The 13728-nt window shown below is 67.9% G+C and overlaps 2 protein-coding genes across 2 annotated transcripts; both read right to left on the bottom strand.

Moving 5' to 3' along the window:
- Positions 1-264: 264 nt before the first annotated feature.
- CCNP (cyclin P) lies at positions 265-13492 on the bottom strand. The gene is made up of 8 exons (XM_054009757.1): positions 13426-13492; positions 13156-13303; positions 8666-8762; positions 8118-8273; positions 7406-7564; positions 6957-7135; positions 6442-6606; positions 265-316 (listed from the first exon to the last, which is right to left on the bottom strand). The coding sequence occupies exons 1-8, from the start codon at positions 13490-13492 to the stop codon at positions 265-267; spliced, it is 1023 nt and encodes a 340-aa protein (XP_053865732.1).
- Positions 988-5349, bottom strand: TTC9B (tetratricopeptide repeat domain 9B). The gene is made up of 3 exons (XM_054009873.1): positions 4836-5349; positions 2921-3103; positions 988-1913 (listed from the first exon to the last, which is right to left on the bottom strand). Exons 1-3 carry the CDS (start codon positions 5140-5142, stop codon positions 1825-1827), a joined length of 579 nt encoding a protein of 192 aa, XP_053865848.1. The 5' UTR covers positions 5143-5349; the 3' UTR covers positions 988-1824.
- Positions 13493-13728: the final 236 nt, after the last annotated feature.

A 13728-nucleotide genomic window follows, 5' to 3' on the forward strand; every position in this document is an offset into this window, starting at 1 on the left:
CGTCTGCGCCTGCTGCAGTACTGCCTATGCCCGCGAGGGGGGGCAGGGCCCCCACAATCCCACCTGCCGGTGAGGCCTGGCTCCCACTCTCCTCCCAGAGAACCCAGGAGTCCTGGCTCCCAGCCCCCCCCTGCTCTAACCACTAGAGCCCACTCCCCTCCCAGAGCTGGGGAGAGAACCCAGGCGTCCGGGCTCCCAGCACCCCCCCCCCCCCCGAGCTGGGGAGAGAACCCAGGAGTACTGGCTCCTGGCCCCTCCCTCCCCTCAGCTTATACCTGGGGGGCCAGGAGTCCATCTCAGCTGTGTTGCCATGGTTACCATAGTGTGACAACAGCATCGCAGCTGATTGGCTGGACACAGAATAGCTCCCGCCTCCCCTGTGTCTCCCCCCTCCCCAGTCCTCGCCCCAGGCTGGGCCCTGCTGGGAAATGCAGCATCTCCCCCTCCGCCCCCAGGGCCCGACCCCTCCCTTCTGGGGGGCTGCCATGGGGTAGGGGGGTGGGGCGGGGAGCCAGGACTCCTGGGTTCAACGCCTGGCTCTGCCCGGCTGCCCCACACGCTGGGGGCGGCTGCCCCTGGGCTGGCCTGTCTGGCAGTGCCCAGCCCCATGGGGACCTTTTCATTTCCCTAGGGTACGATTGGGAGCTGAGCTGCCCAGCCCTGGGACAGGGTCACCCCCCAGCTGCCCCCCGGCTCGGCTGGACCCCCCAGGGCTGCCCACCCCACACCTGGAGCCAGGCGCAGGGCGGGGCGAAGGAATCGAGGGCCTGAGGCCTGACCCACACACCCGCCCCCCGCAGCAGGCTCTCGGCAGACTCAGGCAAACTCCAGGCCAGCACCCTGGGGCCAAGGCCCACGACGGTGAGATGCTGCCAGCGTGGTGGGCAGGGGCATCTTCAGGGGGCCGCCAGCCACACCAGCACAGCAGCCCCCACCCCAGCCCTTCGGCTGCAGGAGCCCCCCGAACAGAAATAAAGGGACAAGAGAAAATCAACATAGTTTTTATAGCATCGACCTGGGGGGTCAGAGGGGGAGATAAATAAACCTTCAACAAGAAATCACAGTATCCCGCAAGGTGCCAGGGAGTCCACGCCCCCCCCCACTGCCTCCCCCCACATCGGTGCCCCCCCCCCAGGGCCCATGTCGCTCCCAGCAGGGGCCCAGCTGCTCTACACTGGTCCTTAGTCACAGTTGGGGGGCTGCTGGGAAGGGGGGGGCTCTTCTGTAGCCCCCGCCCCTGGGATCCCAACCAGCCCGTGTTGGGGGCGGGGGGCAGCCCTGACATGGAGCTGGTTCCCGAGCTGGGGGGGTGGAGGGGGGCAGGGAGGGAAACGAGTCCAGGGCCCCACGGCGTGCTGTGAAATTGGGGGGTTGCCCAAAGCCCCATGGAGGGGGCAGCAGCCAGCAGTGGGGGGGGGGCACAGCCGCTCTGCCCCCCCCCCAGGAAACCACAGGGGACAATTTGCTTGATGCTATGGGGTCAATTTATCCCCACACCAGAGTTGGGGGGGGGGGGGAGAGAAGCTGTCCCCCCCCCAGCGCTGGCTAGAGCAGGCCGCAGGCTGCTGCCGTGGGCCTGGGGGGGGGGTCACTCCAGCAGCTGGGGCAGGAACCCCCCCCCCCCGCATCACTGTGGGGGCTAGAAGTGGGCCGGGGTCATTGTGCGTGTAGGACTCACCCCCCCCCAGTGCTCCTCCCCAGCCACCTCCTCGCAAGGGGGAGGAAACGGCCTGAAAGGAGAAAGCTGGACAGCGAGCGTTGCCCCCGGGGGCTCGTGGGGGGCTCGTGGGGGGCTGGGGCCGGCGTGGGGGGAGCCCCCCGGCCCTACGCAATCAGCTCCTTGTAGCCGGCCCGCTGCCCACAGCGGAGAATCTTCAGCTCCGTCAGCTGGATGTAGCGCACCACGTTGGTGTCTGGGGAGAGGGCACAGGGTGAAACTCGCACCGAGCCCCACAGTGCCCCATCCTGCCCCACAGCGCCCCCTAGCGCCCCATCCTGCCCCACAGCACCCCATCCTGCCCTGCTCCCTGCCCCACAGCGCCCCCTAGCACCCCATCCTGCCCCACAGCGCCCCATCCTGCCCTGCTCCCGGCCCCACAGTGCCCCCTAGCGCCCCATCCTGCCCCACAGCACCCCATCCAGCACTGCTCCCTGCCCCACCTCGCCCCCTGCTGCCCCACAGCGCCCCCTAGTGCCCCATGGGGCCAGCTCTGCCTGCCAGGGGAGAGCGCACCCTGCCCCACAGTGCCCCCTGCTGCCTCCGCCCCGCTCCCTGCCCCACAGCACCCCCATCCTGCCCTGCTCCCTGCTCCACAGCGCCCCCCGCGCCCCATCCTGCCTCACAGCACCCCCTAGTGCCCCATCCTGCCCCACAGCACCCCATCCTGCCCCGCTCCCTACCCCACAGTGCCCCCTAGCACCCTATCCTGCTCCACAGCACCCCCTGCTGCCCCATTCTGCCCCACAGCACCCCATCCTGCCCTGCTCCCTGTCCCACAGCGCCCCCTAGCGCCCCATGGGGCCAGCCCTGCCTGCTGGGGGAGAGCGCCCCCTGCTGAGCCCCACCCCGCCCCGTGCAGCACAGCGCCCCCTGCTGTCCCATAGCACCCCCTGCTGCCCTGCTCCCTGCCCCACAGAGCCCCCTAGCGCCCCATGGGGCCAGCCCTGCCTGCCGGGAGAGAGCGCCCCCTGCTGCCCCCACCCCGCTCCCTGCCCCACAGCGCCCCCTGCTGCCCTGCTCCCTGCCCCACAGCGCCCCCTAGCACCACCCTGGGGCCAGCTCTGCCTGCTGGGGGAGAGCGCCCCCTGCTGAGCCCCACCCCGCCCCGTGCAGCACAGCGCCCCCTAGTGCCAAAGCAGGACATAGGCCATGCACGGCCCTTGCTCTGGCCCCTCGGCATGGGGCGAAGTCGCCTCTCACCTGCGGGCTCCCGGCTCTTGGCCTCCTTCAGGTAGAGCAGGGCGCGGGCGTAGTCGCCGAGGTGGTAGGAGGCGATGCCCGCACGGTACGTGGCTTTGAAGTTGCTGCGTTGTTTCTCCAGCACTTTCAGGCAGTATTCCCGCACCCGCTCGTAGTTCACCAGCTCCGACTGCAGCAGGCAGGCTGGGGGCAGAGGGGCCGTCAGTGGGGCTGGGGACGTGACGCCCACCCCCTGGCCGCTGCGCTGCAGGACCCAGGAGAGCCGGGCTCTGTTCGCTCACGTCCCCCCTGCACGCAGGAGGGCAGAGAGTTCAAGGGGCCGGCGTGGCGCTTTGAGATCCCTGGCGGGGCGGGGCTGCCCCCCCGCCACTCTCCTGCCCCACAGCTCTGCCCCCTGGTCTAGCTTTGGAGTTCAGCTTCCAACCCAGCAGCACGTGCGGGCACCTGCTGTGCCAGGCGCTGCCCAGCCCCGGGCCAAGACCAGCCCCTAACCCCCAACCTGCAGCCCCCTGCTTCCCCCGGCCTGGGCTCCCCCCCACAGCCCTGCCGGTGCCCCTCACTCCCGACCCGCAGCCCCTGCCCCCCACAGCCCTGCCCCCCACAGCCCTGCCGGTGCCCCTCACTCCTGACCCGCAGCCCCTGCTAGCCCAGCCCTGCCCCCCACAGCCCTGCCGGTGCCCCTCACTCCCGACCCACAGCCCCCTGCTTCCCCCGGCCTGGGCTCCCCCCCCCCCCACAGCCCTGCCGGTGCCCCTCACTCCCGACCCACAGCCCTGCCGGTGCCCCTCACTCCTGAACCGCAGCCCCTGCCCGCCCAGCCCTGCCCCCCACAGCCCTGCCGGTACCCCTCACTCCCGACCCGCAGCCCCTGCTAGCCCAGCCCTGCCCCCCACAGCCCTGCCGGTGCCCCTCACTCCCGACCCACAGCCCCCTGCTTCCCCCGGCCTGGGCTCCCCCCCCCCCCACAGCCCTGCCGGTGCCCCTCACTCCCGACCCACAGCCCCGTCGGTGCCCCTCACTCCTGAACCGCAGCCCCTGCCCGCCCAGCCCTGCCCCCCACAGCCCTGCCGGTGCCCCTCACTCCCGACCCACAGCCCCCTGCTTCCCCCGGCCTGGGCTCCCCCCCCCCCCAGCTCTGCCGGTGCCCCTCACTCCCGACCCGCAGCCCCTGCTAGCCCAGCCCTGCCCCCCACAGCCCTGCCGGTGCCCCTCACTCCCGACCCACAGCCCCCTGCTTCCCCCGGCCTGGGCTCCCCCCCCCCCCCCACAGCCCTGCCGGTGCCCCTCACTCCCGACCCACAGCCCCGTCGGTGCCCCTCACTCCTGAACCGCAGCCCCTGCCCGCCCAGCCCTGCCCCCCACAGCCCTGCCGGTGCCCCTCACTCCCGACCCACAGCCCCCTGCTTCCCCCGGCCTGGGCTCCCCCCCCCCACAGCTCTGCCGGTGCCCCTCACTCCCGACCCGCAGCCCCTGCTTCCCCCGTGTCATATGGACCCAATCCTCAGCCGGGCTCCAGGGCCACCTCCGGACTGACCCCAGCGGCACAGCCCTCACCTGGGCCCTGCCCTGCAATGTACAGTGCGTCTCAAAAGCACCAGGTACCAGCCCCACTGAGCAGCCCCCATTAACGCCACTGCTGCAGTGACACCCTAGCCCCATCACAGGCAGGAGTGACTCCGGATTGACCTCAGCGGGGGAGAGGGGTGGCTGGGATCGGAACCAGCCCTGACCCATCGCAAGCAGGAGTGACTCCGGATTGACCTGGGGCGGGGGCACTGGGATCTGAATCCGGCCCCATGTCTGCTGCCTGGCAGTGGGGGGGGGGTGTCCCCCCCCACACACAGATGGTGTCTCTGCCAAGTGACAGGCGAGGGAATGTAAATACACAGCCCCCCTCCCCCCCGCCGGCACCTACCCGTCAAGCTGTCGTAACACTCGACCTCGGTGCTCTCCACCAGCCGCAGCTGCTCCTCGGTCAGCGGGCAGCGCCCTGGGCCCGGCGGGCTCTGCTCCGGGCTGCCTGCCCCGGCCCGGCCCTGCACCCCCTTGAGCTGCAGTAGGGCGCGGTGGTATTTCCCGATGGCCTCCCGGAATTTCTTCTCCTTGTAGCAGCGGTTCCCCTCCACCTTGAACTCCACGGCCTTCTGGATCTCGCTCTCCGCGGCGGCCCCCTCGGCGCGGGCCCGGGGCCCCCCGCCAGCCCCCTGGCCCGGCTCCTCCATGGCCCCGCTCAGAGGCAGCGAGCCATGCGGGGCGGGGGGGGAAGCCGGGCTCCGCAGGCAGAGCCGAGCATAGAGCGGTCGGGGCGCTGGGGGGGCCCTGGCCAGGCCGCGACTCAGGCGGGGGTGGGGGGAGCAGCGAGGAGGACGCGCTGGCTGGCTCTGCAGCAACAGCACCGGGAAAGCTTCCCCAGATGCATTGTGGGAATATCCCGCCGCATCGCAGCAGCACTGACCTTAAATGTCTCCGTTAAAAAGCCAGGAGTCCCTTTCGGTGGGGGGGGGGGGGGGGGGGGGGAGAGGGCGTGATCAGGGAACTAATCTGTCCCACCCCCCTTTGCAAACCCTCCCCCACCGGGAATTGTTCCCAGGACACCTGAGTCACAGACTGCAGCCCCTCCAGGCTCCCCCAAAGCACCTCTGGGGCGGGGGGGGACAGAGAGAGCACGTGTGCGCATGGGGGGGGCACCTTGCACAACGGGGCCCTGTGTGCATGTGCATCCACCCCCCCAATTCACCACCAGCCCAGCTCTGGGCCCCCCCCCAGCTCTGCCAGTGCCCCTCACTCCCGACCTGCAGCCCCTGCCAGCCCAGCCCTGCCCCCCCTCACAGCTCCGCTGGTGCCCCTCACTCCCGACCCGCAGCCCCGGGCACCCCAGTACCTCAGGCTGGACCCCGCCATGGTCTGAGCCACCGCCAGCGATGACCCAACCATTCCTTGGGGGGGCAGAGTCCCCCTCACCCAGGGAAACCACCAGAAACCTGCCCCCTGCTGGCAGCCTGGGCCAAGAGTTGAGCAGCCAGAGCTGGGGGGGCCTCTCCGGGGCAGCCCCCCCTCCCAGTCACACCCCGCGAGCAGCCGGCACCAGGGTGATTAAAACACACTTTATTTGACACACGTGCACGGCCTGTTTCTCATCACACCAACTTTTTTTTTTTTTTTTTGAGGCCCGTGCGGGGGGGCGAGAGCCCCCCCCCCGATCACAGCCCCTCAGGGCCGCCGCAGGCCCATGGCCCAGCCCCCTGCACCCAGAGCCAAGGGGCGGGGGGCACAGAGGGAGACGGGCGGGGGGCACCAACAGGCTTAGAGAAAATCCCCCATCCCCGAGCCCCCCTTTCCCCATCCCTGTCGATCTGCCCCCCAGTTGTGCAACTGCCCCTTGCCCGCCCGGCAATCAGGGGGGCAATCGCCACTCACAGGCGGGGGGGACACACAGACACCCCCCCCCGAGCAGCTGGGAATCCGTGGGGTTGCCGTGGAGATGGCCAGGCCCGCCTCCCCCGTGGGCTCAGGGCGCCGGGCTCCAGCAGCGGGCGAGGTAGTCGGAGCCGGCGATGGCCGGGCTGGTGCTGGCCCCCAGCTTCTGGGGCCGCGAGTATTTCAGGAAAACGGCCTGGAGGGTGGAGCTGCCGGCCCGGAGCGCGGCCCTGGCCATGAAGCGATGCACAGCGCCTAGCGCCTCTTCGCTGCAACGAGAGTGGGGGCAGGGAGTCACCGGCATGGGGGGGAAAACCCCCAGCCCACTGCCCGGCACGGGACCCCCCCCCACCCAGTGAACCCCCCACTCCACTGCCCGGCGCGGGACCCCCCATCCAGCGAACCCCCCACCCCACTGCCCGGCGCGGGACCCCCCCACCCCCAACCCCACTGCCCAGCACAGGGACCCCCCCACCCAGTGAACCCCCCACCCCACTGCCCGGCATGGGGGCTGCGGCTCCATGGCCCACCCGGGCCCCAGCCCGCTGGAGCGAGAACCCTGAAGAGCAGCGCCGCCTGCCGGCCGCGTTTCAGGGACCCCCCCCCCGCCTGCACCCACCTGTACAGGCAGAGCTGCGTGGAGCCCCCCAGCCCGGCGCCCGAGCCCCCGGCGCCCGCCTCCTGCTGCACCCGCTGCGCCAGGCCCAGGGCGGCCGCGGCCAGCTGGGCCGGCTCAAACACCGCACAATCCGCCTCCATCAGACACAGCTCCATGAAGTACATGGCCAGGTGATGGACCTGGGGGGGGGGGGCGCGGCGCACGGGTCAGACCGGTCCACAGCCCCCACCCCCACCCCCGCCACCGGGAAACCCAGCACCCCTCACCCACCCCTAGACCCCACTCCCCTCCCAGAGCCAGGGATAGAACCCAGGAGTCCTGGCTCCCAGCCCCCCCTGCTCTAACCACTAGACCCCACTCCCCTCCCAGAGCCGGGGAGAGAACCCAGGAGTCCTGGCTCCCAGGGCCCAGCGTGGGGCTGCACCGAGGCCCCGGGGCAGGGCGCTCACCTCTGGGGCACAGCGGCCCAGGGCGCCCAGCAGCTGCAGCAGGTGCAGGGGGTTGGTGTACTGCAGCTGGAAGTTGAGGCGGGACAGCACCTTGCGCTCCATTCGCAGCAGCTCCCGGCGGCTGAACGAGTCCTCGGTCATGAAACACAGCTCGGCCGGCTGCAAGGAGCCGGGGCCGGGAGGGGAGAGTTGGGGGGCGACAGGGGGCCCCTCCCAGCCCTCCATGTCACCCCCCCGACTCTCCGCTCCTGGCCCCCCGTGTCACCCCCCGCCCTCCAAATGCTGCCCCCCAACTCTCACCTCCCGCCCCCCGTGTGACCCCCTGGTCCACCAACGCTGCCCCACGACTCTCCCCTCCTGGCGCCCCAACTCTCACCTCCCACCCCCCAACGGCTCAAAGGTGACTGCAGCTCCTGCCACCTGGAACAGCGGCCAGCCTCCCCCCAGTCCTTCCTAGAGACAACAGAACCCAGGCGCCCAGCCCCCCTGCTCTGACCACCAGACCCCACTCCCCTCCCAGACCGGGGAGAGAACCCAGGAGTCCTGGCTCCCAGCCCCCCCCCTGCTCTGACCACCAGACCCCACTCCCCTCCCAGACCGGGGAGAGAACCCAGGAGTCCTGGCTCCCAGCCCCCCCCCCGCTCTAACCACCAGACCCCACTCCCCTCCCAGACCCGGGGAGGAACCCAGGCGTCCGGGCGCCCTGCTTTACCTCGGGGACGGTGCACTCCTCCACTTTGCAGGCCACGAAGAGGCAGGTGACACCCAGCAGCTGCAGGGCCGGGACCCTCACTCGCGCCACCTTCATGTAGGCGTTCATCAGGTACACGGCCAGGTAGAGCGTGTCGTCCGCCAGGCCCAGGTACTCCTGGGGGGACCGGGTCACCAGGGCAACCGTCACCAGAGCAACCGGTCACCAGGGCAACTGGTGTGTGTGGGGGGGGCACTAAGTGCTGTCTTTTTATCCTGGGGGAGGGGGAATTATTGTCCATTTTATAGAGGGGGAAACTGAGGCACCACAAGGCAGGGGAGAGACTTGCCCAACCATCCTCCACGGGGGTAGAACCCAGGAGTCCTAGGCTGCCCCTCCCCCTCAGAGGGAGACTCAGCCCAACCCCCTCGTCATCTTGTGATCCCAGAGGCTCCATGCCCAGGGACCCAGCCAGGGCCAGGGCCAGGGCTGGGGGGGGGGGGCAGGGAGTCGGTCTCTGCCTGGGGGGGGCCGGGGCCGTCAGGGGCAGAGGTCTCACAGATACCTACGTGCACCTGCACGAGCCAGTCGACGACGAGCGCCCGCATCTCGGCCGTCAGGGCGCGCGGCACATCCCAGCTCCGGAAGATGTAGCTGGATTGTTTCCTCTGGGGACGGGAGCGAAACGTGGGGACGGGGCAGCGGCTGAGCCCAGGCCCAGAAGGGACACGCCACAGAGCTGGGGAGAGAACCCAGGAGTCCTGGCTCCCAACCCCCCCCCCACTCTAACAACCAGACACCCCATTCCCCTCCCAGAGCCGGGGAGAGAACCCAGGAGTCAGCCGGGGCCTTGGAGTTGCTCCTGCCAGGTGTGACGAACTGGGCCTGTTCTTACTGTGGTCTGTGAATGCTGACAGGGGAGTGTGGCTAGGACAGTCTGCATTGTAGGATGGGATCTGCCCGAGGGCGCATACCTGAGTGTGTAACATGAGAACCCAGGAAGGGGTTGGGGGCCAGGTGACACCTTGGCCCGGGAAACTGAACAAAGGGTGTGGGAGGGGTCGCTGAAGGCAGAGTGTTGGAAGCGGGTTGGAGAGATAGCTGGGAGGCAGAGATTGCTCTGACCCCCCCAAAGGGGGAGGGGGCTGGGATGCCCTGGGACCCCAAGCTGGACCTAACTGAGGGGGGCCCTGTTGTCTGTGCCTGCAAGACCTGTCTTGGACTGTATTCCTGTCATCCAAATAAACCTTCTGCTTTACTGGCTGGCTGAGAGTCATGGTGAATCGCAGGAAGCCGGGGGTGCAGGGCCCAGAGTCCCCCGATACTCCGTGACAACTGGTGGCAGCGGTGGGATCTACTGCACCCCGTGGACGGCGCTTCCTGCAGTGAGTGACTGGGGAACAGTAAAACGAAGGGGGATTGACGGGGACCAGGCGTGCTGAAGAGTGAGAGAGAGACGGTTATTACCCCTGGGAGTGTGTGACCAGCGAGAAGGACTTTTGCAGTAACAGGGTCCCCCGGGGGCATCGCAGCGAGTGGTCCCAGGGGCGGAGGAGTCTGCAGCTCGACCCTGGCAGAGAGGTGGTGACCTCGAGAAGGGCTGGCACACTAGGGGTCCCCCTGGGAACTGTGGGGAGCTGTGAGCACACAGGCCGGTGAGTGGCCAGCAGGAAGATGTATGCCAAGCGGCTTAAGAGCGACCTGGTGGAGCTGTGCAAGCAGAGGGGGCTGCGCAGTGGGAGGCTCACCAAAGAACAGCTCATTGCCCAGCTGGAGGCGGAAGATCGCGCGAATGAACTGATCCCTGTGTCTCAGGGAAGCAGCCTGGCAAAGGCAGCGCAGGCACCAGTGTCTGTCCCAGCTGGGAGTGGTCAGCCGGCTGCTGAGGGCTTCCCGAGACCCCTCCTTCCTATGCCTAGGGGAAGGGTGGGGAGGAGCCCAGTAAATACCGAGGGCGCCGGGAACACCCCGGCCAGCAGGGGGTCCCCCCGGCGAAGCCCACCGGCCAGCAGAGGATCCTCCCGGCGACGTTCGGCATCCGTGGAGCGGAATTGGCTGGAATGCGAGAAAGAGCTAAAACTGAGAGAGCTGGAGGATCGTGAACAACAGAGACAGCATGAAGAGAGACAGCGTCAGCATGAACGGGAGGAGAATGAGAGACAGAGACAGGAGAATGAGAGACAGCATCAGCATGAGCTGGAGCTGGCAAGGCTGAGGGGCCGCGAGTCCCCAGCTGCGGTGAGTGAGGGGGGACCCAGAACTGCACGGAGCTTTAATAAGTGCATCCTGGCCCCACGCAAGGAGGGGGAGGACATGGATGACTTCCTGGAGGCCTTTGAGACGGCCTGCGAGCTGCACCGGGTTGATCCCGCGGACAGACTCCGGGTCCTTACCCCCTTACTGGACCCCAAAGCCGTGGCATTGTACCGCCAACTGGGAGAGGCAGAGAAAGGGGACTACGAACTATTCAAAAAGGCCCTGCTACGTGAGTTTGGGCTGACTCCTGAGATGTACCGGGAAAGGTTCCGGAGTCAAGATAAAACCCGAGATCTCATATCTGCAACTAGCCGTCCGCATGGAGGGATACGCCAGCAAGTGGGCTGATGGGGCCCAGACGAAGGAGGACCTGGTCAAACTGCTGGTACTGGAGCAACTGTATGAGCGGTGCCCATCCGACCTGAGGCTGTGGTTGGTGGACAGAAAGCCAGAGAACCCGCGACATGCAGGCCGGCTGGCCGATGAGTTTGTAAAGAGCCGGTCAGGAGATAACAGGGAGGAGTCCCAAAGGAACAGTCCCACCACAACGCAGAGAGAGAGTCACCATGGGACCTCCCCGTGGGAAAATACAGAAAAACCCCATCAGAGGGGAACATCCGGCATCAGGGCCATCCGACCCACTCAAGGGGACCCATGGGACATGGGCTGCTACCACTGTGGCCAAAAAGGCCACATACGGGCCCAGTGCCCCAGGCTCAGGGACAGACTGAGCAGACCGAACCCACAGAGGGTTGACTGGGTAGAGACCCAGCCCGGCGAGAGGCAGCATTCCCAGGGAAGGGGGGCTGGCAGAGTACCACCTGCTAAGGAGGGAGGAGAGCTCCAGGCCAGCTCCTCTAGGGGGCTGGATGCTCCAGACTCAGGGTTTTTGGTTTATACGGTGGGCGCGGGGCTGTCCCTCCGGAGAGAGTACCTTGTTCCCCTGGAGGTGGATGGGAGGAAGGTCAATGGATACTGGGATACGGGCGCAGAGGTGACGCTGGCCCGGCCCGAGGTGGTGGCCCCAGATCAGGTGGTGCCCAACACCTACCTGACCCTGACGGGGGTGGGCGGAACACCAGTCAAAGTGCCCGTGGCAAGGGTACACCTGAAGTGGGGGGCCAAGGAGGGCCCCAAGGATGTGGGGGTACACCCGTATTTGCCCACTGAGGTATTGATGGGGGGGGACCTGGAGAACTGGCCAAGCAACCCCCAAAAGGCACTGGTTGTGACCCGCAGTCAGAGCTGGCGAGGGGCCCTGCGCCCTGGCCTTGGGGGGGGTGCCTTGCCTGAGGCGCAGGACCCTAACCTGGTGGGGAGGGAACGCCCAGGGACACGGCTCAGGGAGGCTGCAGCTTCAGACCCAGCGGGCGAGAAAGAGCAGGTGGCCATCCCCGTCCCAGCTGCTGAGTTCCAGGCCGAGTTGCAGAGAGATCCCTCCTTGCGGAAGATAAGGGACCTGGCCGACCTCAATGCGGTACAGACCATGTGGCCGGAAAAGGTTCCTGTGGGAGAAGGGGTTCCTGTACCGAGAATGGGCTCCCCCAGGGAAAATGGAGTCAGGGGGGATCAGGAGGCAGCTGGTGGTACCCCAGAAGTATCGCCGCCAGCTGCTGTGCCGGGCCCATGACATTCCCCTCGCAGGGCACCAGGGAACCTGGCGTACCCAGCAGAGGCTGCTACGGAGCTTTTACTGGCCTGGGGTCTTTGTTACTGTCCGACAGTACTGCGGATCCTGTGACCCCTGTCAGAGGGGGAGGAAGGCCTGGGACAAGGGGAAAACAGCTTTAGGACCCTTGCCCAGCATAAAGGATCCTTTCCAGAGGGTGGCCAAGGTTAAAAGGGCGGCTCTAAACCAAGAGAGCCCAAAGCACAGACCTCCAGACTGGAGCGCTGGGAGAAGACCACAGCCCAGTTGGAACCCCAGAGGTATGGGGGTGGGAAAAGGGCACAGGCCGCATAAACCTTCCCACATGCGAACTGCGAGGGCCATCAAGCACCCCGACCTAAGGGGGGGCGTGAAACTGGAGGGGCCTGGTGTAATTCTCACCAAGGAATGGGAGGGATGTGGGGGCATCAATGGGAACGGGGGTAGGTTTGAACTTCCCCGGGTCACTGGCTAAAGTGACCCTGCTCAGTTCGGTCTCGAAGGGGGGAGATGTGACGAACTGGGCCTGTTCTTGCTGGGGTGTGGGAATGCTGACAGGGGAGTGTGGCTAGGATAGTCTGCATTGGGGGATGGGATCTGCCCGAAGGCGAATACCTGGGCATGTAACATGAGAACCCAGGAAGGGGTTGGAGGCCAGGTGACACCTTGGCCCGGGAAACTGAACAAAGGCTGTGGGAGGGGTCACTGAAGGCAGAGGGCTGGAAGCGGGCTGGAGAGATGGCTGGGAGGCAGAGATGGCTCTGACCTCCCAAGGGGGGCTGGGATGCCCTGGGACCCCAAGCTGGACCTAACTGAGGGGGGCCCTGTTGCCTGTGCCTGCAAGACCTGTCTTGGACTGTATTCCTGTCATCCAAATAAACCTTCTGCTTTACTGGCTGGCTGGCTGAGTCATGGTGAATCGCAGGAAGCTGGGGGTGCAGGGCCCTGAGTCCCCCAATACTCCCTGACACCAGGGCTGTGGGGGGATCCCCATTTTTTATCATGGGGGTAGTCGGGGGGGGGGCTGGTCCTGATCTGTCCAACCCCCCAGAAAGCTGCTCCCCCCACCCAGGGACATCAGCCATGGGGCAGCCGGGGAGCCACTGTCACGTGACCTTTAACCCCCCCACTGGCCATGCTGCCCCCCCCCCACGCACCATCATGCTGGTGAAGATGTCCCAGGCGTACTCCTGCTCCAGGGCCATGCCCACGCTGACCAGTGCCTGGGCCAGCTCCTCGGCCAGCGCCTCGGGGACACAGAGCAGCGCCTGGCCCCCCCCGGGCAGCCCCCCGTCGGGGACCCCTGCGGGGAGAGACGGGGTCACCAGCCACGCTCCCCCAGTGCCTCGGGGACACAGAGCAGCGCCTGGCTCCCCCCCCGGGCAGCCCCCCGTCGGGGACCCCTGCGGGGAGAGACGGGGTTACCAGCCACGCTCCCCCCGTGCCCCAGGCACGCAGAGCAGCGCCTGGCTCCCCCCGAGCAGCCCCCCATCGGGGACCCCTGCGGGGAGAGACGGGGTCACCAGCCACGCTCCCCCAGTGCCTCGGGGACGCAGAGCAGCACCTGGCCCCCCCCCCCCCGGGCAGCCCCCCGTCGGGGACCCCTGCAGGGAGAGACGGGGTCACCAGCCACGCTCCCCCAGTGCCCTGGACACGCAGAGCAGCGCCTGGCCCCCCCCCGGGCAGCCCCCCGTCGGGGACCCCTGCGGGGAGAGACGGGGTCACCAG

Source organism: Malaclemys terrapin, chromosome 20, assembly GCF_027887155.1.
Source record: "Malaclemys terrapin pileata isolate rMalTer1 chromosome 20, rMalTer1.hap1, whole genome shotgun sequence".
NCBI classification, from domain to species: Eukaryota; Metazoa; Chordata; order Testudines; family Emydidae; genus Malaclemys; species Malaclemys terrapin.